General features: G+C 40.8%; 1 protein-coding gene across 5 annotated transcripts in view; it reads left to right on the forward strand.

Annotated features, from left to right (window-relative positions):
• Nucleotides 1-2,660: 2,660 nt before the first annotated feature.
• akap9 (A kinase (PRKA) anchor protein 9) overlaps nt 2,661-27,698 on the forward strand; it is a 64,112-nt gene continuing 39,074 nt past the window's right edge. For 4 of the 5 annotated variants that reach the window (XM_047604544.1, XM_047604545.1, XM_047604548.1 and 1 more), the window contains exons 1-12: nt 2,661-2,871; nt 10,691-10,999; nt 16,128-16,172; nt 16,981-17,043; nt 18,858-18,992; nt 19,453-19,608; nt 19,763-19,960; nt 20,075-22,963; nt 24,235-24,312; nt 26,952-27,099; nt 27,313-27,383; nt 27,479-27,599. In XM_047604544.1, coding sequence (XP_047460500.1) covers nt 2,824-2,871; nt 10,691-10,999; nt 16,128-16,172; nt 16,981-17,043; nt 18,858-18,992; nt 19,453-19,608; nt 19,763-19,960; nt 20,075-22,963; nt 24,235-24,312; nt 26,952-27,099; nt 27,313-27,383; nt 27,479-27,599 — 4,261 coding nt within the window. In that variant the 5' untranslated portion in view covers nt 2,661-2,823. The remainder of the gene's footprint in view (nt 2,872-10,690; nt 11,000-16,127; nt 16,173-16,980; nt 17,044-18,857; nt 18,993-19,452; nt 19,609-19,762; nt 19,961-20,074; nt 22,964-24,234; nt 24,313-26,951; nt 27,100-27,312; nt 27,384-27,478; nt 27,600-27,698) is intronic. The other variant, XM_047604547.1, reaches the window with a different exon arrangement.

The following is a 27,698-nucleotide window of genomic DNA, read 5'->3' on the forward strand; positions in this document are numbered from 1 at the left end:
TGATATAAGAACTGAATCAAGAACCAAGGTTGTATCTGTAATAAACTGGATTAAAATTATACTCAGTGTCTTCAGTGTCTCTGAAATTTAGCCCTGTGAGGCTCTAATTAGTTTTATTTTTTGAACTTAATAAACCGTGCGTATATATCTCCGCTGTGTCTCTCATTTCTCCCAGCCACACTCTTATCAAAAGCTTATGTAAATGATGTTTCTTTTATAATCACATCTCTAATGTATTAACTGCCTCTGTTCCCCTGAACCTTTTAAAAGCATGAATCTGTTCCTAAATATGCATGCTGTTGTGTTTTTAATAGTGCATGGAATCGGGCCCTGACCCAACTGTTGTGGTCTATACTCGGTAAAGTTGCTCGGGTAACTGCAGACACAGTACTCCCCGGGCGAATCAATAATTTAGAAAGCGCCGCAACTTTCGAACGCTCGCTCTGTGGTTCCCGTAGACGCTGTTGAACAAACGGCGAGTGTTCACGGGGGATATCACGTTGGTGAGAATGTCCAAAAGAAGATGGGTGGAATTCAAGATCTGCCAGACCATAAGTTGTTCGGCTCCCGTCAGCAGACGACACAGAGCTTCATCTCCTGCTGCAGCTGGTATGTTTCAAATCAACTAACTGAAGAAGTAGAATAGAAACTTGGAATTTTTTTTTTTGTGTTCTCTATGAAAAGCCCAGGTTTTATAAAAAGCTATGTTGAGTCACAAGAAAACTGTAGACTATGGGAATACTTTGTTTGATGCTTGGACATGGAAACTTCCTGGGACTTGGGTTTTAACTTCCAGAATTTAAATGATACAAACTCTCAAATATTACGTGTATATTTTGGAGACTTTATATTTTACATTTATCTGATTTTAGGGTAAATTTAAATATCACTTTAACAGAGTAATATTCATAGCAATGTGGAATATGCCAAAAATGTAACAAGCACAATTGAATGAACGAAGAATGTGCAATTTTTGTTTTATGATAATATGAATAATTTGTAGTGATAGTAATTTATTAAGCAAATTGTAAAACAAATATGGCACAAACTTGTAAAAAAAACCTCAATATTTCTAAAATCGTACGAAAAGCTCAGATTATTCAAAGTATTATGGCTTTGCAATGCGTCTCACGTCTTCCATTTGATCATTTGATAAAAGAATTAAAAATGACAGTGCAATAACACAGCGTGACTATCATGCTAGTCTCCGCTCTATTACGTAGAAAATGTCAGAAAAGAAGTATTCACTTCACATACTATACTGTGTTTTAATTAATTCTAAACCTTTTGTAAAGATGGCGCCTGTGAATAAAGTGGTATCCATCCCTTTCTTCACCACCCCCCATCTGTCTTCGAAACTGATGCCAGCCTCTTATGTTACCTGCAGTGGCATTTACCCAACACAGCTGAAATGTTTCCTTATCAAGGAGGTTGTTGGATATGTGCCTAGAATAGCCTAATCAGACAGTTGTGCCGTAGGATCTGAGGCGATGGCTGAAGCCTTTATTATCAGAAAACAGCTTTGAAATGAAAATGTTTAGTGGGTAAAAAAGAAAACTCTCAACTGGGACGGCTCTGGCAACCTCTCCTCCCGTTACCATAGAAACTGAGCAGACGTTTTAGGCTGAATTCAGACTGCACAAAACACAGCGAGATTTATGACATTGACATCAAAACATCTTGCTGTTGTTACCAAATATTAAGAAAGAAATTATAGTCATCATACCTGAACTAATGTTACATGAATACAGGGAGCAGGGATCCTGCCATGACATATTATTTTTCCAAACCTCAGAGGCTGGGGATTTTTAGACAGTCAAGTCAGTCTATAATGTTTAGGCCACTGTGATGGACTTTACATTAATACGGGTGCACTGGAGATACATGTACCTCCACTTAAAGACAATTTATACCTTTACTATAGGGAAAAACATTGACCTTTTATTTGTCAACTATGCTTTTCCAAATGAGACATGACATGCAAAACACGTGAGTTAAAATGTAACTACAACAGTTACAAATGTAACTGTAAAATAATATACAGTGTGTAAAAGTGTCTCCATCTTGACTTAAAATGCAATTTACACGTTAATCCATCTATAGCACTGCAGACGTATATGTGACAAATATAATAGCACTCCGAATATTTCAATTTTACATAATGAAATGTTCACTTGATATTTTAAGCATTTTTGTGCAATAAGATAGTCCATTTTAGTACAGAGTCAAACTGATCCAAGACATATTTTATTCGAGTTTAACCCAGAAGATTGTTTTCATTAAAGTCCTAAATCTGACAAATCTGACAAATCTGACAAATCTGCAAGCAACATTTAAGAGATCAGAAGTAGAATAGGAAATATGTGTATTAACATAAATGTATCTAGCTAATTTGACGATTATTTAATGAAAAAAATAGTTTTTTGCTAAAGTATAATTCAGAATAGTGTATTTTTATATATATCATCAAAAAATAAAATAAGTTTAAGTGAAAGAGCTCAAAAACCTTTTCAAAATTTATCAAAATTGTCTGGTCTGTACGATGAGTGGTGATATTTCGGACAGCACTCGAAGGCACCCATGGAGGAATGTCAGTGGGCGTGGCTGTGAAGGCACCTACGCGACGTCATCGTGGATGGGTCTCATGTTTACGTGGAAAACATGGCGGCGGACTACCAGCAAGGAGACAGCTAGTGACTGCGAGTGGAAGCGAGCTAGACACCGGACAAGAAATATTTCTCCGTTAGCGTTTAGATTTTTTTTTCTTTCTGATATCTCGTATGAAGCAACTTCCCTCTTGTCTCAGCCACAGGGACGACGGTGATGGAGGACGAGGAGAGGCAAAAGAAGCTGGAGGCCGGCAAAGCAAAGGTATGATTCTCAGTTTTGGTGTTAGCGTAACTCACTAAACAGTGCTCCCATTGCTTTAAAGTAGTATTTTAATGTTGTCAGCAACTTGTTTTCTCACAGCTGGGTCTGTCAGCTGTTTTGGGTCCCCCCTCCCCACCCTCCCCTTCATATCTCCCTCTCAGCTGTCAGTACTAGCAAACATGCGCCCTGCGCTGGTCTGACAGCCAGGAGGGGGGGTAGCATAGCCACCGCTAGCCACCAACGCCTTTGTCACGCTGCATGCTCAACGTTGCTCAAGTGTTTTACTTTAGGTGAGCTGCCTTGTGTAAGTGTGCACGCAATGCCCGGTTAATCATCCTTAAGTGAAGCCGTCCCGTCGGCATCGAGGGCTTATAAACTCCACCTGGAGTGACACTGACAGGCTGGTGTAACAGGATTTACAGGACATATCCCCTCTAGCTAGAGGCGAACGCGTCAAACTTGTGTTATATTGGCTGTATCGAGTAACAGCATCAACAGTCAGGTCAAGACAGCAAACACTTTTCCCACTTAAGTGGGTGAACTGCTTGTATTATTATTTTTTTCAAATATTTTTTAGCTAGTGAAACAAACTGGTGCACACCTCCATCTGAAACATACACATTTATTTCTAATAGTTTTGACTGGATGTTTGTGGCATAACCTTGCAGCAGCTCTGTTATGCTTTTCATACCCAAAACATCTTATCTCAGTTCCCTGCAAGGAGATGTTAACACACGCCGAAGCACTCAAACCTGAGCGTCATGTCCATTTTAACTGTGTATACATTTGTAATATACAGTGGTCTCATAATGCATCCTGGAGACAAGTGGCTAAGTGCAGCACTCACAACAGAGTTAATTGTATTTAGTAAATCACTGATAATCAGTGCAGCAATCTAGTGTTTGCAGAATAAGTTCACCCTCGCTAAGTTGCTTGTAATTAACTGTGATTAAAATTGCATTTTTACGAATGCATCTACACTGCGCTGCAGTTCAGAAACAGGAAAAGAGGAAAGAGTCCCGTAGTCTGCTGTTTGATGAGTCTTTTGGTTACGCCAGGTTTCATTCTCGAGCTCTGGCTTTCAGGTTTGCTCTGTGGGAAGGAGAAAGAGCATCTCCTCGGTTGTGACTCTGGTATTTTGGCTCATAAAAGGCCCCTCTGTGTTGCAGTGTTCTGTGTTTTTTCCCACACAGAACCATGTCACCGTGTCCTCACACAAACTTCTGGAGATATTGTGATGTCCCGGGCATTGTTATCAGTCAAAGCTTACATCGAGGGGCGAGCCAATAAGTGATTCTGACACGATCAGCTGCTTTTCTAGACTTACTAAAACATATTTTAACTAGTTGTTTTACATACATGATTAATTAACCAGACTGAATTTTACCTCGGATTGTCTACAGGAATTAAATTTTGTGAAATTTTCATTCTGAATTTAAAGAAATGGGACTTGGCAGCATGAAGATCATGTTCACCCGATGAGTCGACGATTGTTTTCTTGGATCATTTGTCTGAGTGAAGGGTGAATTGCACAGAACAGCCTGACTGAAATTACATTTGTACCAAGCAAATGTTTACCAGACAAACTTATGGGTTGGTTTTTGAAGCCATTAGCTGCATGTATATTGTTGCTTTCACTCACTGGCATGTATGGATGTACTTGCTCAAGGCTTCGGCTTCCGTTCTCCCGTTACACGAGTGTCTCCTTTTGAGAAAGGTAATCTTCTCTGCGGCGAGGAAGGATGGTGTAAGATTCTGTGCTAGGTCACAGAAACACCTTTTACATTGCTAGGATGGTCTATGGCTTTTATAACACTTTTGTAACAGAGGGATGTCTTCTCTGAACACGATGAACTACTTTTCACTCTTTTTGTAGCTGCATCCATCCTCGTCCTTGTCATAAGTTTTCTGCGAATGTTAAACAGCGGAGACTTTTTTTTTTTTTTAATGAAACATGAGGGAATAACGTGTCTCAACCCATTTGTTTTTCCAGCATGGGGAGGGAACTAATTTGGCTCAGGGGATGCAGACATCATTCATGATGGAGTATAGCATGTTTATTTGTCTCCCTGCTTCTCTGATCCTGGCGATTTATTAAACGTGTGTTTGCAACTTTATCATGCAGCAGCATCTACAAAATGAGCTACTAGAGCAGTAAACAGTGTTGTGAGCTTGAGATGCTTCTCTTCTATTTTTGCTAAGAGGATGCTTTGTTTCTTTACATATCTAATTGCTATAGAATTAGGTGTTCACTCCAAATTGGAGAGGCCAGTTACTGAACTGTGCACACAGATAATTTTAATATTAATATTGTTTTTTTCTCAGACTTCATGCAGTATAAGCTAAAAGGTCTGTGTCAGTGTTGAGGACAGTAAAGATATAGGTTGATCTACTTAACCTAGGCCTGAATAGTTAATCCCTCCGGTGTCTAGTCATGGAAGTTCCCTGCACCGCTCTGTGTGATGAATGTAGTTTGGACTATAAGCACTTAATTTAGAGTTTTAGTTTTTAAAGCCGCAGCTTTTGTCGTCTGTGCTGAGACCGTAAGATACGGAAAACTTTTCTAACTCCCGGTAAGCCACGCCGTACCGTTTTTAGACGGGATCTCCCGGTGATTGATTGAATGTGAGGGTTTAACAGCTGCCCAGGTTTAATTAGCTGCAACCTGGATGATGGCTGCACGTAACTTTCTGTGCAGCTCTGGACGCTTTTTGCAGTCTCTTCTGAATACGCTGCGGCATAGTTGCACACACCAAAACTAGTGACTAATGTCGTGATATCATACCGTGCATGAGGCTGTGTGGGTTTCAGACAGGAACCGGTATCTCCATGCCCGAAATAGTTTATTTATCACAGTGTTTGTGCCAGTAGTTTTTATTTTGTCCAGGAGCAGAATATATTCATGGGGTGCATTCACAAGAAAAAGGCAGCTTTTGCTGCTTTGGTGTTGAAATATATTGAATCTAGGACAATACTTTAGTTATCAGACCTAGGATGTTCTACCTATATGCCAAAATCAAGAAATATGTTTGATGCCACATATCTTTCTATTGGATGAATTGTAGAAAAGTATTTAAGACCTGTGTCATACAAGAACAGTAAATTCTATGACTGTAATTATCGATCTGTTTTTGTACTTTGTCTCCTAGTTAAATAGGTTTAGTGGCCTATACTGGTCTTTTTTTTCTTGCTTGTGTTGTTTCTGAGGACAAGAAGAAGACTGTGGCAGTGGTCATCCTGCATGAGTACCTCGATCATTCCCAGACATTCCCGTCTATTTTTTTCCCAAATGGAAAATAATAGTGATATCGGAGAAATAGTTAAAGATGATTTGTTGGCCCGCAGAATAAACTGAACCTGATTTAATAACCTGTCACCTGTGACGTTTTGCTTCTTAGGTAAATACATTTTTTTAAGTGAAGCTGTGTTTGTGCATTGCCTCATTGTAAATGCACGGCGCCTTTGATTTTCTTGTTTATTATTCTGGTCACATATAATTGCTGTGAAGCTTTGCAACTAACCACAGAAATGACTCTGCTGGTCAGTCCAAACAGTCCCAGCTTCTTCATCACTAGCCAGTTTTGTCCGCCTCTCTGTTCAGAGCATCTTGAATATTTTGCAGATCTGCCTGTTGTAGTTGTGACAAATCAGGTGGGGCAGAGGTGGCTTAAGTTGCTGATGCCTTGCAAAAAATAACTTTTGTTCTTCACTGATAGTAAACGTGTGTGTGTGAATCAGAGTATTTTGTCCTTCGAGTAGCTGTGTGTGTTGACTAACACTGGTGGCACTGTCACTGGCACATGACACTGGAGGCGGAAACTTCCCCTCTGGGTTCCAGTGAACTACTGTTTTCAGTGATGGACACCAGTCAGACCATAGGACGCCATGTGGGTAGTTACTGGTTTTATATGTACGTAATAGTTGGAAACACAGTTATGCAAAAGTGAGCGCGTCGCCTTATAAACTGCCTTTTTTTTTCCTGTTGATGAAGTGTTTTCGACAGACTTAAGGCGCCCTTTTTTTCTGAGTCACATAACTTGTTAACACATGAGGAGCCACTGATTTTTATGCAACAGTTAATCACAGTATGATTAGTCGCCTTATTTAACCCACACCACTGTCAGGCATTGCACATGACTGCCTCATGTATTACAGCGGCATTGATTACTTGACTGATTCACTCATTTGTTCGAGGATTTAATTTATTATCATCACACATGATGGTAAATTATATTTGGACTGGGCTTTTGGTCAGACAAAATATTTTTTCAAGACTATTCCTTGATTTTTGGTCAATTTTTGGTCAGTTATAACAGATATTTTCTCTATTTATTATCTAATTTCTCATCACCTGTGTTTCTTTTTGTTCGACCCACCACGGCCCAGAGAAACTCCATAATTATTATGACATATAGCAAAGAAAAGCATCAAATCCTTACATTTGGGAAAACCAGGAACTGTTTTAACACGTCTGCTTAAAACGCACTAGAATTATTTTTGTTATTATCAACAGTTGCAGGTTGAATTTCTGCTAGTTGGCAAACTAATCTAGTCTCTAAACTCATAATGATCTAGCACTTAGGAAGTTGTCAAGATGCTAGAAAAGTAAATGTGCTATGAAGAAGAATAATTTTAAACAGATTTCTAAGCATTTTTACATTTATTTAGCTTCTGAATTAATCACAAAAAGTAAAAATGCATGTTTAGTTTTTGGTTGCTGCTTTACATTAAAATTCATTTTTGTTCCAAAATTTCAGATTTTGCACCAGTAAAATATTCAGACAAATAAAAACTAATCAAGACACTTTCTAGAATTAAACATCAGCGCTAAATTAGATGATCAATATACCGTTTTCTTCTAGTAGAACAATTCTCCTGCAATTTAACGGATCTCTCCAACCAAAAAAAGACTCTCAGCATACTTGGACGTTATTAGTCATCTACTATTAGACGCGGATTTAAAAATAAATAAATAAATAAAAACCTGTGCAGAAATATGCCTGCGTAAATGTTTTCAGACAGCAGATGGTGATACACCTACGTAGTTTCTGTTTCCCCAGATGGTGATACATCTACGCAGGCTTCACTTCTCCATATGCTCAGCCAAGGCTCTGCTCTGCCCAGCCAAATGGGGCAGCCTGCTATGATAAGCAGCTCAACCAAAGGCTGGGGTTCCCTAGACTTTTCCTAAATTCTGGGTCGGTTGCGCCGGCCGGTCTGCTGCTGCTTTACTCTGTTTGGAGTTCTGAATTAAAACATCATCTTGTAATTTCAGCTGCTTACAGCTCCCGTCTGTAAGCGTTCATTCATATTTTATTCTGTGTGCCCTGGTACTTGAGAGACAAAGCTCTTTACGTGGGTATTTTTGGAGGATGGGTGGATCACATGTGGAGGTGCGGAGGCACAGATGAAGAGCCCTTTGAGCTTTTAAGCCGGTCGTTGTAGGTGGGGGAACATGACCACGACACCCACTCTCGGCTCTGTCGTGTCGACCTTTAACCTTTTTGTCCAGCATCACCAAAGCAGAGCTGTAGAAAATGTGCTTACTCTCTTTAACTGCTGCAGCGGCCAAACGTTTACTGCCACTTCTCGTCGTCCTAACAGTCACCTCTACTTAACTAGTAATTTAGGATAGGGGTCTTCAACATTTTTCAGGCCAAGGACCCCCAAAGTGAAGGAGAGATTAAGTAGGGACCCTCACACCTATTACATTTCTGTTCTCTATTAAACTCGACCTACTGCTAATATTTATAAATATACATTATTATTATTATTATTTTGCATTCAGTATTAAGCTATCCTTTATCCCTTTACTAAAATATGTTGGATTCATGTTAATGTATATTTCAACAAATTTAAATTTGTGGGCGGGAAGTTTAAAAAAAAAATATATAAAAATGTCTAATCAACCAAAGATTTTGTGACCCTCCCCCTGCAGTACCTCTGCAGAACCCCTAGGGGTCATGTTCCCCACTTGAAGACCTATGACTTAGGAGGTGTTAAGTGGACTTCATGCACTTTCAGTTTCAGTGATTTCATCTTCATTTTGTGGAATTGTTTACAGTCACTTTTGATGCACATTAGTGTCTTAAACGCTGTAAGCGATGATAAGTTTCATTTTCTGGATGTATCAGCTGTTGCATCAGACATTTCCCCCAGTGAGTGTCTGATTTTATCATCGTGATAAACTGGCTGAGAAAGAGGATAAACTGTATTTTCAACAGTCTCATGACAGTCTGTCCAGTCGCTGTTGCAACTTTTGCCAGAAGCTAAAAAACCTCATGATTGTGCTCAAGGAAAAAAAAAAACTGAGCATCACCACTTAGCAGAATATGACGCCTCATATAATGCCTCAGAGTCAAGAACGTCCGTGTCTATTCATGGTCAGTTCTCAGCGGAGAACTGCTGAGATATTTCATAGAATAAATGAGGAGGTTGAACTCTGTCAACTTTCCAGCAACAACTAATGTCTTTGAAAAATGTTCCAGACCGTGAATATAGTTCGCTCACTTGCCAGTTCATTGAATCTTCTTTAGGGAGGTTCATAAAATGCTTCATGAAGGTTATGTTATGAAGCATTTCATTAAAAATAACTGAGAGATCTGTGTAAACTGTGTTTTCATTTTATTTTATTTTGGTTTGTAGCACGGTCGAATCGTGACAACAACATTTCATCCAGCTAGCCGCACTTTTATGTTTCATTCAATCCTGCTTAACAACACCACAAACTACATCCTCCGTATGACATTTACATACACTCCACATTATAACAGTGAGGAACTGACGGTTTAGTCTGTTAAAGTCACCGTTTGGCCCCCGAAGGAGCACAAAAGCAACAGCTTTTAAATCAAATTAATTCATGTGTGAGCAGGTCCACGGTGTCCGTCTGACAGGTGAGAAGGCATTAGCACGGTATCCTTGGCAACAGCCTGTCTGCCCCGGCGTCCATGAAGCACCTGTGGTGTGACACCTGTAGCCCCTGCTGTCCGCCCTGCCCAGCTGACTCCTGTTTGCCGTCACCTGGCTGTTCACATAATAACGAGTGTCAGTAGCACTAGCTGTTTACGCTGCGTCATCATATCGTCATTTGATTTGAAGGCGTGACAGAGAGATAGAAAGAAAGACGTGAAGCAGAGTGAAAAGCTTGTTGTTGTTTTTTTTACTACAACTCAGATATTACCTGGTTACTTTTTTTTAAGCTTCTTAAATGTGATGTTCTGACGTTGTTGGCATCTTATTGTCAGATTTTGTCTTCAGAAAGACATAAAGTTGGCAGAATATAAAAACAATATTAAACATTAATGTCGCTTCTCGGGGAACAGTTTCGTGAACGGGCCGAATAAAGAAACAAATTCTGTGTTATATGGTGTTTGGTCAGATCATTGACATAGTTTGAAAATGCAATCCCTTTAGTCGGGATTAGCACCTGGCACAGCGTGAGGCATGTGTCACGTCATATGGACACAGGGTGGGAGGATTCGCTCAGAGCAGGGAGGACGCGTATTTGGGGCAAACCATGTTTCGCTTGAGTTTCACCAAACTGTGTCGACTCAGAGTAGGTTCATTTATTTATCCTATTTTTTTTTCAGAATTGCTTAATCTGTGTTAAATATATTTGGGGATATTAGTTAGGATGAAGCAGAGGGTTCTGTTTATAAAGAAGATGTGGGTCAGATAAAGAAAACTCTACAGCTGGAACTCGAACAGCTATTTAATAGATTGCAGTTTAAATGTTTGCTGTAACTGTCAAGGATCACCTTAATTTAATTTATTTATTTATTTTTTTTAACACAGTCTGTTTTTCCTTCTCTATTTCCAGTTGGCTGAGTACCGGCAGAGAAAAGCTCACGCCGACTCCCAGAAGAAGCAGAAGAAGAAGAAGAAAAAGAAGTCGGCGGACGACTCGGAGGGAGATTCGCAGGGAAGAGTGGAGGTCGAACCGGATCCGTCCGTGGGAGGAGAGGAGGTCCCGACCGGAGGAGAAGGAGAAGGAGAAGGAGGAGGAGGAGGAGGAGGAGGAGATGGGTCACAAGGAGGAAATAAAGACCCACCCACTACTGAGTTTACCTTCACCAAGACACTGAGGAGCGGAGAGACTGTTAAGCATGACCAGACCTACAACATAGAGGTAGACGCTCACACTTGTTTTATATTATAACAACACACACACACACACACTCCTGTTGGCCTATTTAGTGTTAAATTTCTGAGCAGTAGTCTTATTTTGATGCATCATGTTAAAATCGAACCATAGCTGCACAAAATCCGTGCAAGTTAGACGCCTGGAAGTAAAACTGAAAGTGGTATAAGGAAATTTATTTAAAAATCACTGTAATATTGTAAAAAAATATTCATTTATTTGAATACCTTGGATGAAGATGAGGAGGTGCAAGCCTTACAAGTTCTTAAGTTGGATCGTTGGAGTTTATTTTGTTTACTCAGACAGTTTTAAAGCAGGTTGTGTTGAGGGGATGCAAATCTTTAATCATAACAGCACCATATCAAATATCTACAAAGACCCACTCTGGTTTGGGATCAGTGTCAGTATTTGACATCTTGGTTTAATAAAAGAAATATTTTTTTTTTAATCAAATTAATTATTAAATAATGTCTCCACTCGCATGTTTTAGTTCTGTTTTAATTCTTTTGATGAAACCGTGTAATACATTAATGAGTTAATCCTCTCATCCCTCTCTGTTGCAAATGATAAAGTGCACTAATTAAATGCTCTGGGAGCTCTATGGAAAAATACTTTCCACTGCTGACTTTCCTGTTTCCCCCTTAGTGAATCCCTTTATATATCTACTGATTACAGACAGTGATTCATAAATAACACAAAGTTGCACTAAATATGTCATATTCGTCTCTGTTTCGGTCGCTGATTGCAGCTTTTAAGCTTTACTCTGATTTCTGGACATTTCTCTCGATGCGCCTGATTTTATTAGTGTTCGGTCCATCTGTTCCTCCTGCAAACACAAAGTCTTTCAGTGTTTCAGGTCGACTTAATGGCTTAATTTTTCTGTTTTTATTATTATTTTAAATAGTTAACGTGTTCGAGCAGGGGCTTTTTAAAAGAGGCCGTGCCTCGAGAGAGGATTCATAGTAATAGATCAGTGTGGAAAAGATCATTGTGTCTGTTTGTAGCTGTCATGACAACCGGTCCCACCGGAGGCACCGAGCAGTGATGTGGGAATTTTTACCACTAAACGATAAATTAAAATGTTTTTCTTTCAGAGTTTTTAAAAGCTAGTGTGTAATTGAAACACAAAGAGATGGTTAATTATTTGTTTTGCTTTAATGATCGTCAGTTTCACCAAAATACAGCAATTACTCCCATATATATACATATTTGGACAGTGACACGATGTTCATGATTTGAACTCTACATGCTACCATATTAGATATGAAGATAAACAACTAAGATGCAGTTGAAGTGCAGACTTTTGGGTTTGATTCAAGGGATTGAACACAAATATCCCATGAAATGTTTAGGAAAACGTAAAAATTAACATTATCATAAACAAAATGTTTAATACATTATTGAGAATCCGTTGCAGGCAATGACAGCCTGAAGCCTGGATCCCATGGACGTCACTTATTACTGTGTTTCCTCCTTTGTGATGCTTTGCCAGGCCTTTACTGCAGCTGTCTTTATTTGTTCTTTGTTTGTTAGTCTTCCTGCCCTAAGTAATTGAAAAGTGCTCAATTAGGTTAAGATCTGGTGCAGAATATTCCATTTCTTCACTTGTGTTTCCATCTCTGTGCTGTGAAGCGCCGTCCAGTAAACTTTGGTGCGTTTGGGTGAATCTGAGCAGTAAATATATTCGCTTCAGAATTTATTTGGCTGCTTTTGTGTTCTGTCACATCATCCGTTAACACTAGTGACACAATGCGTGCACATTTCATCACACCGTGTCCACCATGTCTGATTCGATCCTTTGGATCATGAACTGTTTCAAGCCTTCTGTATACTTCTCTCTTCCCATCACTCTGGTGCGTGTTGATCTTAGTTTCATCTGTCCAAATAATGCTGTCCTATAACTGTGCTGGCTTCTTCTGAAGTTTTTTTTTTTTTTTGGCCAAGTCCAATCTGGCCTTTCCACTTTTGAAGCTGATTGATGGTTTGTACCCTCTGTATTTGCTCTGATGAAATCTCCTCTACTTGGTAGACTTAGATACTGGTTCACCTACTTCCTGGAGAGTGTTGTTCACTGTGTAAGAGTCCTACTGTTGTCCACCACTGTTGTCTTCTGTGAAAGTCCAGGCCTATCCCTGATCCCTGATTGATTTCTTCTTTTTGTTTCAACCTAAGGATGGTCTGTTGTACTTTCACAAGTTGTCTTTTGACCACACGTTGTGGGTTCACAGCAACAACTTCTACTGTATCTCAAGATTTCTGTCAAACATCTAAATACCATTAGAGATATTTAACGCGTAAAATTCAACATGTTATGGACCGGAGATGCCAAAGGTACATCCTGGATGTTTCAGTCTCTGGTTGCCTAGGTAACAGTCTTGTATATTTCCCATCGCAAATGTTTCTTCATGAAAAAATGGCTATATAGCGTTTATTTACCTATTAGTACTTAAAGCTCTTTACAGTTGCGATGACACATTTATCCATTCATTCACACAAGCACACACACATTCACACACCGGTGCCGTGCACATGGAGAAACTCCGAGGTTCATTGTGTTCAAGGACGATTTAGCATGTGCTCCATGTGCTCGGGGATCAAACCGCTCAACGTGCTTCTACCTACTTCCTATAAGCTGAACATAAAAAATACTGCTAGTGCATGGACGGGGCCAACTCCTCTTGCACTCATCTTGATTCACCCCACGCTCCACTGTCCGCTCGCTGTCCGCTTGGTGAATTTGTTGGTAGGAACCAAAGTCGAACACAGTGTTTCCCTGAAACGTGCAGGCAACCCTGTGTTTGCTTCATATGTCAGTCGGACGTATCTGTCGCCTCCACTGGCCATCTGGTCGCCTCACAGTTGAGATCAGCTAGTCGTTTACTGTGTGTGTGTGAGAGCAGGAAAGCCTGAGAAGAAGACACCACCGTTTTTTGTGTGTTGGACATGATAAACAAGACTTGAGAAGCTGCTTTAATTGTTGTTTCTGTTGTTGTTTCATCCACATTAACAAATATTACTGCAGCCCTTGCGAGCCACGCTTTTTTTAATCTAATAGAAAAGGTCAATTTTAATGTTAATACACGTTATTTGATTTGTGAGTGTTGCTATCACACGCAACCTTTCCACCCCCAATTTATTCTCATATTTTATGATAAACGGGACATTTTTAACCCGACCACTGAACGACCGTGATAAACAAACACTCCTCATTTAACATTATTCTGCAGAAAACGAGGCGATCTGAAACCGCTTTGAAAATATATGCAGAACTGAGGGCTCTCGTACATCTTTTTCCATCATTCAAGCCCTCTCAGTTCCTTTTAATGGGCCTGCGCAGCCGCTCTTTCTCTGAACCCACTGTACGGCTGATGCGGCACATGGCCACAAAACTACCCGGTTGCCTTGGAAACAGACAATTGCCTTTAAACAGGTTGAGATGTGCCGGTCTGCGCGGCCAATTCGTGTGGCCTTGCAACAGTTTTCAGCAGACCTTAAGGTTGACTGAATGTATAAATATTTGTTGCACAGCGATTTATTTTTCTGTACCTTTGGTGTTACTGATTTTCTTTTTTTAAAAAAAAGAAAAAAGAAAGAAAGAAAAAAACAACGGTGCGACAAACCGCCGTCTGGATGGAAGCTGTTATGCGTCACCAACAAACGAAACATGTGCATTTTAAGAGATTGAGCCGCACAGAGCACAAAGTGTGAATTAATTATGTTGATGAATTAATTAACCTCTTAAAGTGAAGTGTTCTGACTGTCCTTTTTTTTTTGTTTTGTTTTGTTTCATGGTCATGTAACAGTCTTTTGTTCTTATCCCACTCTAAACGATCACTGGGCCTTGGCCTTAGGTGATGCTGCAGGATGGGTTGCTGTGGAAACGCTGCAACATCAGTATTTTCCGTTCTCACGACTTTCACAAACGTCTGCAAAGGATTTAATTGCAAACGCGTATTTCACAGATGCCTCGTAGCAAGAAAACTTTGAGTCAAACAGGACAATAAAGCATCTTATTTTTTTTGTTGTTTGCAGGGAAAGCAAAGAAACCACAGCTTTTAGTTGCAGCGGGCTTTATGTTCCCATCCTGTATGTACCAGATAATAAGCCTCATAATTAAAGCCGGCGAAGTTAGCACGATAATAACGTTTTAATGTGCGTTCTGTGAATTGACCCTCAGCCTCAACCAGTAAGCACTCGAGAAGGGAAGTAGAAGCTGCTCTGGAAGGCAAGCAGAATCAAACCTTCAGAGCCCTGCAAGGTGTCTCTCTCGACAAGAACAAAATGTCCTGTAGTCGTTGTTGTCAAGAGCCGGGGCACTATCTGAGCTCCTCGAGTCCTATTTCCATTTTGTGGCTATTCATGAGAATATTCTGGAAATCATAGACTTAAAAATCCCTTTAAGATAGATTTAGAGACGATATAAAATTAATTTGGGATTAATTGTGCATGAAACATATACTATACTGCTTCAACATCCGTCTTAAATTGAACCACAAAAACATGGCTCACCTTAATGTCATTGAGTTGTGTCAACCACCGGCAGTTTTTGCAGAAACCACGTGAATCAGAGAACCACCAGACTTTTGATTTTAGCAGTTACAGAATTTACATTGATTGGATGCATCTTATTTATTCAGGTGCATCTGTCTAATTGTTTCTAATACTTTCCCTAATAAACAGAGTAATAAAATCAGATCCACAACGTAACATGCTACATGTTTCTTGGTTGTAACAGTTTTAAATCAATCCTTCCGCCGTGGCCCCCTTTACTGTTTCAATGCACGACCCAGGAATTAACCCTAAAATAGACTTTGATGGTGGCCGCTGTCGTTACCCTGTGGGAGTTAAAAAGGAGCTTTGTGGCAGAAGTAGGCTAGACCCATATATGAATAGAAATAGGACATTTGGCTCATATTTTTTCTGTGTATTTGTTATGACCGATACAGTTTTCTGTGGTCATAAATTTTGGAAAATGTCAGGAACTGCACTGACTCTCATGTTGGGCCGTTTCACAACAAAACACTTTAAAAAAATGTTTGCAAATTTGTGGTTACGTTCACAAAACTGCTTTCATGTGGAATTGATGCAACTGTTTTGTCCTTTTTTTCCTTTGCAGCCGGAGAGTGAAGTGTCCACCACCGCTGAAGATTATTCCTCAGAGGTGAGATGACCTTTTTTTTCTGTTTTCTTTTCTTTTCATGCTGTCAAATGTACGATGCTGCAGCGTTGTGTCAGCTCCGATGTGGCTGATTTATGGACACACCTGTGGCCCGCTCCCCCCTTCTTCAGGATTTAATTTTTTTTTAATACATGAAGATTGATTTTTGCATGTATCTAATTAACAAATCCTGTGCCACAATTCTGCTGTTTTTGCAAATCATTTAAATGTAGCCTGTAGATCAGTAGATTGATGGCATTTCACTTTTGATTCTAACTGAAACTGGTACCTGAGACCATTAAGAAGAGTAAAAGGTAGGTGGAACGCATTAGCGAGTGATTGTCGCCGCCACTGAGTCAGACCGTTTAAAAGGTGATTACATTATCATGTGGTGAAAAGGTTTTGTCTTTGCCGGATAAATCAATTTTCCTCTTCTTAAATCATGACCTTGCTGGATGCTCCACACTTCTCGGGAAATAAGTGGAGGGAAAAAAAGTGACGCAGCCGCTGTCGCCTGCAGTGAAAATCATGCTCATTTGAACATTTATACTTTTTTCTACTTTTTTGTACTTTTCATGCTGTTTTGATACTTATTGTTACTTAACACGAAATGTGAATGCAGCAAAAACGACCTTTATAGTCGAGACTGTTTCAAATTAAGAAAATGGAAATAAAGTTGATCCAAAAAATGTTTGATTTTAACTATTCCAACTCTAACGCAGAAGCACAAATCTGCCCAAACATGATTTTGTAAATGATTTATGGAGTTCCCAGACGTTAATGTTTGACCGAGAGCGTTGTGAATTAACAGGTAAATGGGTGCCACGATGAGCTGACAGAAATCCTAATGATGTCTTCGAAGGATTTTATCTGGGTACAGTAATCCGATCAAGCAGTTCTTCCGGCTCTGCTTTGGCTTTGCTAACCAACCCACTGGCTGCTGGACTCTCAGTGCGCTTAACTTTTTAGTCCTCCTCAAGATCCTCTGTAACCCACTAACCACGCTTGTTTTATGCTCTACTTAATCGACTGCATACTCACGCACGATGTATATGTGAGGTGTCTGAAACCTGAACCTGTGCTGTGGGGATAAGAGAAAATCCTTCGAGAAAGCACAAAAGGCTGAGTAGTTTAGGACTGGACAGGACACGGTGACATTTTAGAGGTGTAAATTATCTCTGAACGCTGCAGGAGAATGGAGTGAGCGAGGGTGGATGATGAGAGGACGGGAGATGCTGCACAAAGAGATTTAGATTTACGGAGGAGATATTTGAACAGAGGAGACAGAAACCGGGGAAGATGTTGATCGATGCAGCTGCAACAGAGAAGAGAACAAAACCAGAAATGTGGTAGAAAGATGCTCGGGATAAGTCAAAAATCATTTTGTACGGCCAAAGTTTGCTATGCTGTGTTTACGTTCATCAAGGTGGAACAAAAACAACATTTTGCTTCCTCCATGTGAAATTAAACTCTCAAATAAGTAAGGCACTAGTGTGTAGGATTTAAATCTCTTTTAATTTATGATCCCTTAAATGCTATTAATTATTTTCTCAATGCACAAGCTTCAGTGCATTCTGTATTAAGTCTTTATGAGAATATAATTCATGTGATAGGTAGATGGAAAAATATTTTATTTATCCTATGGGAAAAATAGATGTCGTGTAGCATCATTAGAAAGGATGAAATGTATGTATATGTATATGTATATGTATAATATCTATATGTAATGTATAAAATATATCTAATCTAATCTAATCTAAGCACAACGAATGTGATTATGGAGATATGTGGTTTTATAAAATGCAAAGATATTGTGCACATAAAATGGGTATGTGTAAATATTACAGTATAAAATATGGACCCAAGCTAAATTGTGAGTGTATATGTTGATAAACTATGTTATATACAAAATACAAAAAATATAAGAGTATGAAGAGTGTGAATGTATGTATGAAACTATCCAATATATATGAATACTGTATAAACTACTGGAGGTATTCATCAGATGTGTTCACTGATGAAGGGTAGTTGTAATGATTTAAAAAAAATAAATGTAGAATAAATGCAGAATATTCAGATTTTTAGGACTTTGCAGATGTAGTTTGTTCAGGTACTTTTCTGAATTATAATACTACTTAAGAGTTAGTATTTAAATTAGGGAAAATGTCGGCAATAACGAGAGCAATATTTCATTTAGATCATAGTTTTACATGTTCAGATCAGAAGGAAATATTAATAAATGTTGGGATCTCCTTTTGTCTTTAATTTCCTCTAAATCAACACAGAAAACAACGTTTATTTAAGAAATACCTGATCTTTGCTAAAATCTATAGCTCTACTTTTTTATCTCTGGCTGTTTTAATGATTTTTGAGTTATTACCTGGAACATATTAGGTCTTATTAGCTCATACTTTTTCAGAAAAATCTATTCCACCGTGCACCGTGAAGACTGTAAAAATGGTGTGGTAAACAGCGTCTATCTTTTGGTTTTGGAAGATTACTTTACGTTTTAAAATGGGAGCAGTTGATAACATATTTACTTCACTTTGTTTTCATGTAACTCTTGGCCCTTCTAACTAAAGCCTGTTGCTCTTTGGTGCTAAGCTTGGTCCTGAAACCTCTCCTTCTCTCCCTTACCAATACCTTGTAAAATGTTGTGTTAGCTCTAACTGGTGTTTTACTGCTCAGGAGGAAGTTGACACCCTGCAAAAGGTGGCGAAAGGAGGTACGATGCAGGATATGGAGGACGCACTCGCAGCCGAGACCCAGGGAGTGGAGGAACTGAGTCAAGAGCTTGCCTTTGGTTCAGAAGGAGTACAGCAGGTAAATGTCTAATTACTCTATTGTACATCATTCTTTATGGGTTATTGAGTTTCTTGCTCTCCTGAAGGCTGAGCTGCTTCCAGTGGTTTGAGAAAATACTGATTGCAGTTCTGTTACAATATTGATTTAGTCCCCGGATCTAAAGTTATATGATATTTGTAAACCATGAGATTCTCCGCTTTAATTTAAAATGTTTACTCAGTAGCTGGAGACATAGACTATTTGCCCATGAGCACATCCTTTATTTGAAACAGTATATATACAAACATGTAGCTCTTAAAGATAAAGTGATAAGGGTTTTATTTTATTTTTATTGAACAATTTACATTTGCTAGCTTTCTAACAATGCTACGGTTTCTCGTCTTCAGAAAATTTCTTTCGACTCTTATGTATCTTGATTTTACTGCTTAATCTGTAGAGAGTCGAGGGTATTTCACTTAATTCCATTTTACATTCATAGCTGCAGGATTTTGAAGCAGCCCTGAAGCAGAGAGATGGCATCATCACTCAGCTCACATCCAACCTTCAGCAGGCTCGCGAAGAGAAAGATGAGATCATGAAAGAATTCCTGGCTCTGACGGAACAAAGCCAAAACCTACAAATTCAATTCCAGCAGGTGGAGATGTTTTTTTTTTTAAACCTAAAATCTTTTATATATTCAGTTTGTCTGTGCTACCACTTGTTATTCAGGTGTCCGGTTGACTGTGTATACTTTCATATTTTTTTTTTTCCATTTTCTTACCATGTTCTGATCTGATTTACAATAACAGCTGCAGGCAGGCGAGACGCTGAGGAATACCAGCCACAGCAGCACTGCAGCAGATCTTCTGCAGGCCAGGCAGCAGATAGTTCAGTACCAACAGCAACTGGACGAGATGAATGTTGAGGTCAGAAAACACCAGGAGAAGAATAGTGAACAGCTGGAGCACATCAGCCAGCTCCAGCAGAAGCTCAGTGAGATGGAGATGGTGAGAAGTTGGCTTGTGTGTTAACTGTATTCATCACAGAACTTTATTCTGTTTAGCTTTAGTGTTTGCACCATGTCTCAGTGTTGCCTTTCTAATATGTCATTGTCCTTGTAGTCAGGGAGAAGATCAGAAGAAACATTTACGCAAAGGTTAAACGAGAAGGACCTGCTGATTGCCGAACGAGAAAAAGTTGTCCTGAGCCAGGAGCAGTCGCTGACAGAGTTAAGAACTGCGGAGGAGTCCTTTGCACAAACGCTGAAAGAAAGAAATCTGATCATTTCAGAGCAAACTGCAATAATCACAGAGCACGAGCGGTCATTGAACCTGCTCAGAGAGGAAATTGCTAATGTGGGAAGGACTGCAGGTGAGAATATTATGCCCGAGTCTAATGAGAAAGACCTCATCATAGCAGAGCAAGAGAGAGTCATTTCAGAACGTGAATGCTCCCTCACGCAGCTCGAGGATGAGCTGGAGTCCTCTGAGAAACGCCTGTATGACCTCCAGCAGCTAATGGCCGCAAAGGAATCCGAGCTTGAAAGATGTCTGGATGAGTTGGAAGGCACTAAGTCTGACTTAGAGAGTTGTAAAAGTGAAATAGAGACTTGTAAATTACAAATGGAGAAAGAGCGAGTGGAGTTAGAAAGCTGTAAGAGTGAACTTGCAGCCTCCAGACAGAAAGAGCGAATGTCTTCTAATGAAATCATGCAGCTCATGGGAACAGTAGAAAATCTGCAGAAGCGTTATCACCGAGGCAGCCTGTCTGAGAGTGACACCATCCAAAAAATGCAGGAAGAGACTCTAAGGAAGCTCGAACTTCTCAGGGCAGAGCTGGACGAGATGTACGGCCAGCAGATAGTTCAGATGAAGCAGGAGCTTAATTTGCAGCATGCGGCGAGAGTGCAGCAAATGACTGAGCAGCATCATTCTGAACTTGAGTTTCTAAAAAAAGAATTGTCTCAGTGCTCCACTAGCAGCACTGTTGAAGTAAAAACTCTTAATGCCAAGATTTGGGAGCTTCAAGAAACTTTAGCGCACTCCCAAGCGATGCACGATGAAGCCAGACATGAGCTTAGCCAACTCGCTGAAGAGAAGATCAGCCTGCAGGCAAAGGTTGAAGATCTCCTTCAAGACCTCCATTTAGCTAAAGAAGAAGTGGAGCAGGCCTCCCACAGTCTCATCACTCAGGAAAGCAAACAAGATGAACTGCAGCGGCTCCAGGAGACCATTGACAATCTGAAGAGCGAGCTGTCTGCTACTCAGGAAGCTGCGCAAGAAGCCGAAGCGAAGCACGAATCCGAGATAACGAATTACAAAATCAAGCTGGAGATGCTGGAGAGGGAGAAGGATGCTGTGCTCGACCGCATGGCGGAGTCACAGGAAGCGGAGCTGGAACGACTGAGGACTCAACTTCTGTTTAGCCACGAGGAAGAGCTCACGCTCCTGCGTGAGCAACTGCAAAGTGAAAGTTTCCTGAACACAGAAAACCTTCTCAACGAAGCTGCTATCAAACACGAGAAAGCGTTGGATGAGGTGCGCGTTGGTTATCAAGAAGAACTGCATTTGTTGCAAAGAGAGAAGGTGAGTTTTGCCACAGAGCGCGATGAGCTCTTGCACCAAATTCTTGGCCTTAAAGAGGATCTGAAGATGGCTTTGCACAGCTCTAGAGCAGATGAGCTAGTCCAGCAGCTCCAGGAACTTCAGGTGGAGCTCGAGGAACTTCGAAAGGGTGGAGAAGAGCGCTCTACAATGGAGAATGAGATTAAGACGTTATTGAAAAAGACAGAGGAGCTTGAAAACCAGACAAAAGAGAAAGAACAGCGTTGGGAGAACACACTGAAGGAGCATGAACAGGCAAAGGAGTCACTGGTCCAGTCTAATAACGCCTTGAAAGAGGAGTTGGGCTCAAAAAATATGAAAATTGAGACACTCGCAGAAGAGAAGAATCAAATGCAGCAACAAGTAGTTGAGCTTAGTGAGGAAATTGAAAAGCAGAGGACTACTTTCTCTTTCGCGGAAAAGAATTTTGAGGTGAACTATCAGGAGCTCAAAGAAGAGTACACGTCCCTCATTGAGGCAAAGACGCAGTTAGAGGAGAGGACTCGGAAGGAGACGCTTGAATTTGAAGCGAAAATTTCCAGCCTTCAGTCGCAGATCCGAGGGCTTGAGGAACGTCCCGGAGGCCGTAAAATGGACGTCACAGACACGGGCGGCAAATCTGTGGTCGAGAAAGATTCTACTGAGCTAATGGAGAAGCTTAATGTTACACTGAGCGAGAAGGAAAGCCTGACTGCGAGGCTTTCAGAAGTTACAGAGGAACTGATGTTTACAGAGAGCAAAGCGGGACAGCTGGAGCAAGACCTGACGAATGCGCGACAAGAAAACGCAAAGGTCATCGCCCAAAATGAAAGCCTGCGGAAGGAACTGGAAGAAAAGCAGGAGATTATGAGAGAGCAGATGAGAGGGCAGGGTTCCCAGAGACAAGCTAAGCTAAAGGGAGAAGCTGTTGAGCCAGTTCGCTCGCTGGAGGATCACCACCTTCAGATTCAATCTCTGCAAGAGGAGATAAAGGCTCTCCAGTCCCTCTTACGGGCAGCCGAAGCCGAGAGAGGCGGCGTCGGGCAGACCCCGGAGCTCCAGAGGCTTTCGCAGGCTCCGTCCCCGGCGGCGGCTCGGTCTTTGTGGGAGGGACCTGTTGAAGGACGATCCTCCGTGCACAAGTCCACAGCCTCAGGGTCAAGCAGGCGCAAGAGACGGCAGAGGTCGAAGCAGGAGCGGAAAGTGGGCACCGCTCTTTCTGACAGCAGAGAGGAGAGGCAGAGGGAGGAGGAGGAGGAGGAGGAAGAGGCACCGGTGGAGGAAGAGGGAGCGAAAAGTGCTGCAGACGACGGGATGCAGCCTCAGATGGAGAGCCAGGTTATGTCATGTTCACAAGAGAGGGCCGGTAAGGAGGACTCCACTGACGGGTACCAGGGAGACAGAGGCAGGGACCACACCAACAAAGGGGTAAGCTCTCACATGTATCTGCTGCAACACACTTCACTGAGACGGCCGCGCTCTGCCTTTCTCTCTGCCTTTTTTTTTTTTTTTTTTTTTTTTTTTTAAGTCTGACTGAATTACGTGTTTGATTGAATGATTAAAGGGGCTTTTCAAAAACTGTGCATGTCAGAAGAAAGCGCAGCTGAAATGTGCACGATCACGTTCACAATTAATGCGGAGATATGTGGCATTGTTATTAGCGTTGTATAAAAAGCCAGATCAGGCTGTAGTATTGAAGAGAATATGACTGAGGCATTTCAGCACTGACATGTTTTCTCTGTGGTGACTAACGGTCATGATTGCAAATTGCCTGAGTGTGTGCAGGCTTGCTCTGAAAGGTAGCGTTGAGCAGCGGAGTCAAACGGCTGTGTTAAAATGATATTTATTAATTTATTTAATTTTTTTAAGTTTATGCAGCGTGTGGATGTAGTGGGAGGAAAGAAGACATGCACACACATCACAGCGTGTAACATTAAAGTATTGAGACTCCATCGACATTCTGCTCATTCCCACTTTTAAATATTTATACTCTGCTTTCATTTTGGTGCTGCTCGTGCTCAAAGTGAATGTAATGTTAAAGTGGCTGAAACAGAGAATGAGTCCGTCTTCTGACAGCTTTGAATCATTGCCGTTGTGCAGAAAACGTGTACATTCTAGTTTCTTTCCGTCCTGCAGGGAGTGAAGGGTTTGAGGTGAGAAGCCATTTTAACCCCCGGTCACTTCTGTGTCTGTGTCACTTCAAGCTGTGTCACAAAATACACAAGGCAAAAATATCATGTACGCGCGTCTTGTCTGCCATTTCACGTCTGTGGTTCATGTTGTTCGTCACCTCCTGGGTTGGAAAACCGCCGCAGAATCATGTTTCTGATGCAGAATTCACCCAACATCTGCTTTTGATGCTTAGTGGCTTTGAAAAGTTTTATTTTTTCAGATATTCATTTAATTTTTAGTATAACACCTTCTACATTTATGCCTACAAAACTTTTTTCCTAATGAGGTTCTGTGTATAGTTTTTATCATTTATAAAGCTACATACCAGAGCGCAAACGGCAAATCATTTTTTTAAAAGTTTATATCTGCAGTTGCACGCTGCTCCCTCTCAGGAAGTGATCCATAACGGTGCATCTTATATTTCATCGTCTTATTCGTCCACATTTGTACTGGAGGCGGTGTTTTTTTTTTTTGGAAAAAAACAAACAAAATGAACTACAACATTGCTCTTCTTCTCGCTTGTTTAGGTGAGCTGGGATGGGACGGGCGGCCACGCGGAGCTCGTCGAGTGTCAGAGAGCAGAAGGAGGAGAGACTGCTGAGCATGTAAATGTCATTTAAAACTCACATCCTGCCCTTTTGTGTTTCAGTTGCTTTGATACGCCGCGCAGCGTGGAGTAAAGGTCGATGAATAGGTGATCATACAGCCCTGGTACAGGGGAATATTTTGCCGCTCGCATCCTATAACTTTGACCTTTCGCACGTTTTCCATGTGAGGCTGCTGTCAGCGAGTAAAGAGAGTAAAAGGAAGAATTCAACTACCGAGTTTTGAGTCGTAAATTAAAAGACAGCGAATCTGGTATTAGTATCAAAGGACTGGGTACAATTATCTTATCAGAGCTGAGTCTAACTGCGTTAGAAATGAAGTGGGAATGGCATGATGTGTGATCTTTTAAAAAAAAAAAAGAAAGAAAAAAGGGTCCTTCATGTCAGGGTTCAGCTGTGGAGAATCCTTGACAGCTCCCTGGGGCAGCAGCTGCTGAAGAGAGACATTTCTTAGCAACTACCGCTGTGCCAAAATATGTCAATGAAACATAAATAAGCCTCTTGGTTAATTGGCTTTTGGAATAAAGTGTTAGTTTTGCATTAAGTACATTTAATTAATATAATCTATTTGCGCTGATTTTGAAGTTATACCGCTCTCCAGGTGTGTGGAGACAGACGGGCTAGTTGTGCACACAGTTCGTTAGGTTCACTAATGAAAGGAAATGCTTTCTAATAAATGAAATAAATAATGCACGGTTCCTGCGCTGAGTCTTATCTTCGCGAAGGTTGTGGTGTTCAGCCTTTGTTTGAAATGACTCAGAGGGTGTGTTCATTCTGAAGGCTGTGGTTTGTAGCGCCGTTGAATTGCATTGCGTTGTACTCACACGTGTTTCTATTATTTTGACAACCCCCGTTTTAGTCAGTGGGCTAGGGTAAATACCAGAAACACTTTTGCATTTAATTCAACAGTGTACAACAGCACCGCAAGATACATCCTAGTAGTAGTTAAGAAAGGGGATTTAGTGCAGGACTATTACATTAAAATGCATTAATTTTCACGAGTGAACTTAATGTTTTGGCAGGTTTTTGAGTGAAAGCTTTACTATAGGTATGCATAGTTTGCAGGGAGCGGCACATAGCACTTCTTCAATGGTTTTCAGGTCAAGGACCCAAACATATACCTACTATATGTGTTTGATATCAACCTCTGGTGCCGTTTCTAAATATACATCATTATTATAATTTTGCATTCAATATTAAACTATTCAAATAATACACAGATTCAAATATTATTATTATTATTTTTAGGGTGGCCGTGCAGCTGCTTTAAACATAAAAACATCCCTTTACTTATCCCTTTACTAAAATATGTTGGGTTCATGTTAATGCGTATTTAAAGAAATTTAAATTTCTGGGGGAAAATTAAAAAAAAAAAAAAAAAAGTACATATAAAGAAATATCTAATGAACCAAAGATGATATTGACTGGACAAAGCAAAGACACTGAACACCAACTCACGAATACGTTGCAGGTTTGTCCTCAAACATGTTCCCTCTTTAAATGCCTCGCACAAGGTCTGTCACATCATCACAGACAGCTCCAGTGCTGGGATTCAGAATTCCTTGCAGATTCGTCCCCGTCGAAATCAGGCAGCGCCGTATCTGAGAAACGGTTTCAATAACCTCAGTGTGTGCTGACTCATTGTTAGAAGGCTGTTATTTTCTATTTACAATTTTGAATAGGCGCGAGTTTAAAAAGAAAAAAAAAAAGAAAAAATGTCAGTTTCTGAAGTAATTTTTCAGATCTCGCTCCGTCCTGGGGATGAGGACAAAGAGACGTATTGTGTTTCATTATTCTCCCGAGTGTCTGTTATTCATGCCGCTCAAGGTTTTTCATTTTGGCCTCATAGTTGTGGAGCTGCTACTTATTCAATTTGTGGATGGTTGTTCGGCTGGAAATTTAACAAACGTACCCCAGGGTTAAGTCACTTGCCTTTTACAATTCTGCATGTGTGAGGAGTAGCGCGGGTTTTGTAGATTCTGGAAATTTCCTGGGGGTCAGGAGGGGGGTTTGTATTTCTTGAACCTTTAATCGCTTTTAATCATAGAAATTTTTCAGTTTTTGTCGAGCCACAGCGAATCATCGCACCGCTGCCGTGCGTTTGTGAAGCACCCACCGTCTCTCATCTGCCCGTTTCAAGCTGCAGCGTCTGTGCTCTGAAAGGACTCTCTGTCAGATGTGGCGATCGTGTCATAACAAAGAGTTTTTAAATGCGGCCCTAATTAAAATGGAGGGTGCACTTTCAAGCGTGAGACATCAAAGCTAACGCGGTTTCATAATTGTGTAACCCTAACAAATTTGTGCTAATGCACGATTGGAGAAGGAAGCCCGACCGTGTGCCTTTTTGTCCTCTGTTACAAGTGATAATAGCCAACCTCTAATCCTGAACACAGATGGGCTACGGCTCTCACGGAGAAATAGGAATAATCTTATTTAATCATGTTTCTTCTCTGATTAGCAAATGGATGCACCAGGCTCCGTAATTTAATTTGTGGTCAATTATAAATGACATTATACTTTTTTTCAAGTCACCGCAATCACCTTGCACATATTACGCAATTATATATGTTAATATATACATAAACTGTACATGTGGATTATCCTTTCCTGTATTGATGGGATGTTGTTCCTCTCTTAAGGGTGAGTGCAGGCTGCAGATGGAGGCCCAGCGCATTAGCATGTCTCAGATCCACGCCGCCCAGCTGGAGCTGCTGCAGGAGGAGACGGACGCCCGCACGCACTCTCTGGAGCTGAAACTGCGGGACCTGAAAGATGGAAACGGCCAGGGTGAGCGCGCTCCGTCCACGGCCGTGACTTGTGTTTCTGATTTATCATCAGTGATGGAATGAACAGGGAGCAGGAATCAAGAGTGGGGGCGGCACGCCCTGCAGGAGGTTTTGGTTACGGTTTTACTGTTGTCGAGAGGTTGTGGTGAGAGACACTTGTACGCAGTGGTAGTGATCTGCTCCCGGTTTCCAATTTGTGCTTGACTTTCCTCAGGTGAACGAAAAATCTCCAGATACCAAAACGTAATGCAGGCCGTGTCAGAGGAATGCAGCGAGATTATTCTGGTAATTACTGATTGAAAATATCACAGTGTGTTCGTTTATTTTTTTGCACATTAACAAAGCTTTCAACCCGAACCTCTCTGTGCGCTCTGTTCCAGGCTTTTGGAAAGATGTTTGGCGAAGGGTTTTTGGAGAGTGCAGATGCAGACCACCGGCCGCTGATTTCAGAGGAGAGACCAGAAACTAGTGAATCCGCCTCAGTTGTCCTTGAGGCCCGAGGTACACTTTGAAATACACGATGAAGTACAAACTATTTTCACTCTGAATGCAGCACCTCAGACCAACTCCTCTATATTTGATTATTTCCAGCATGTACAC

The sequence above is a fragment of the Mugil cephalus genome, chromosome 14, assembly GCF_022458985.1.
Source record: "Mugil cephalus isolate CIBA_MC_2020 chromosome 14, CIBA_Mcephalus_1.1, whole genome shotgun sequence".
Taxonomy (NCBI): Eukaryota; Metazoa; Chordata; class Actinopteri; order Mugiliformes; family Mugilidae; genus Mugil; species Mugil cephalus.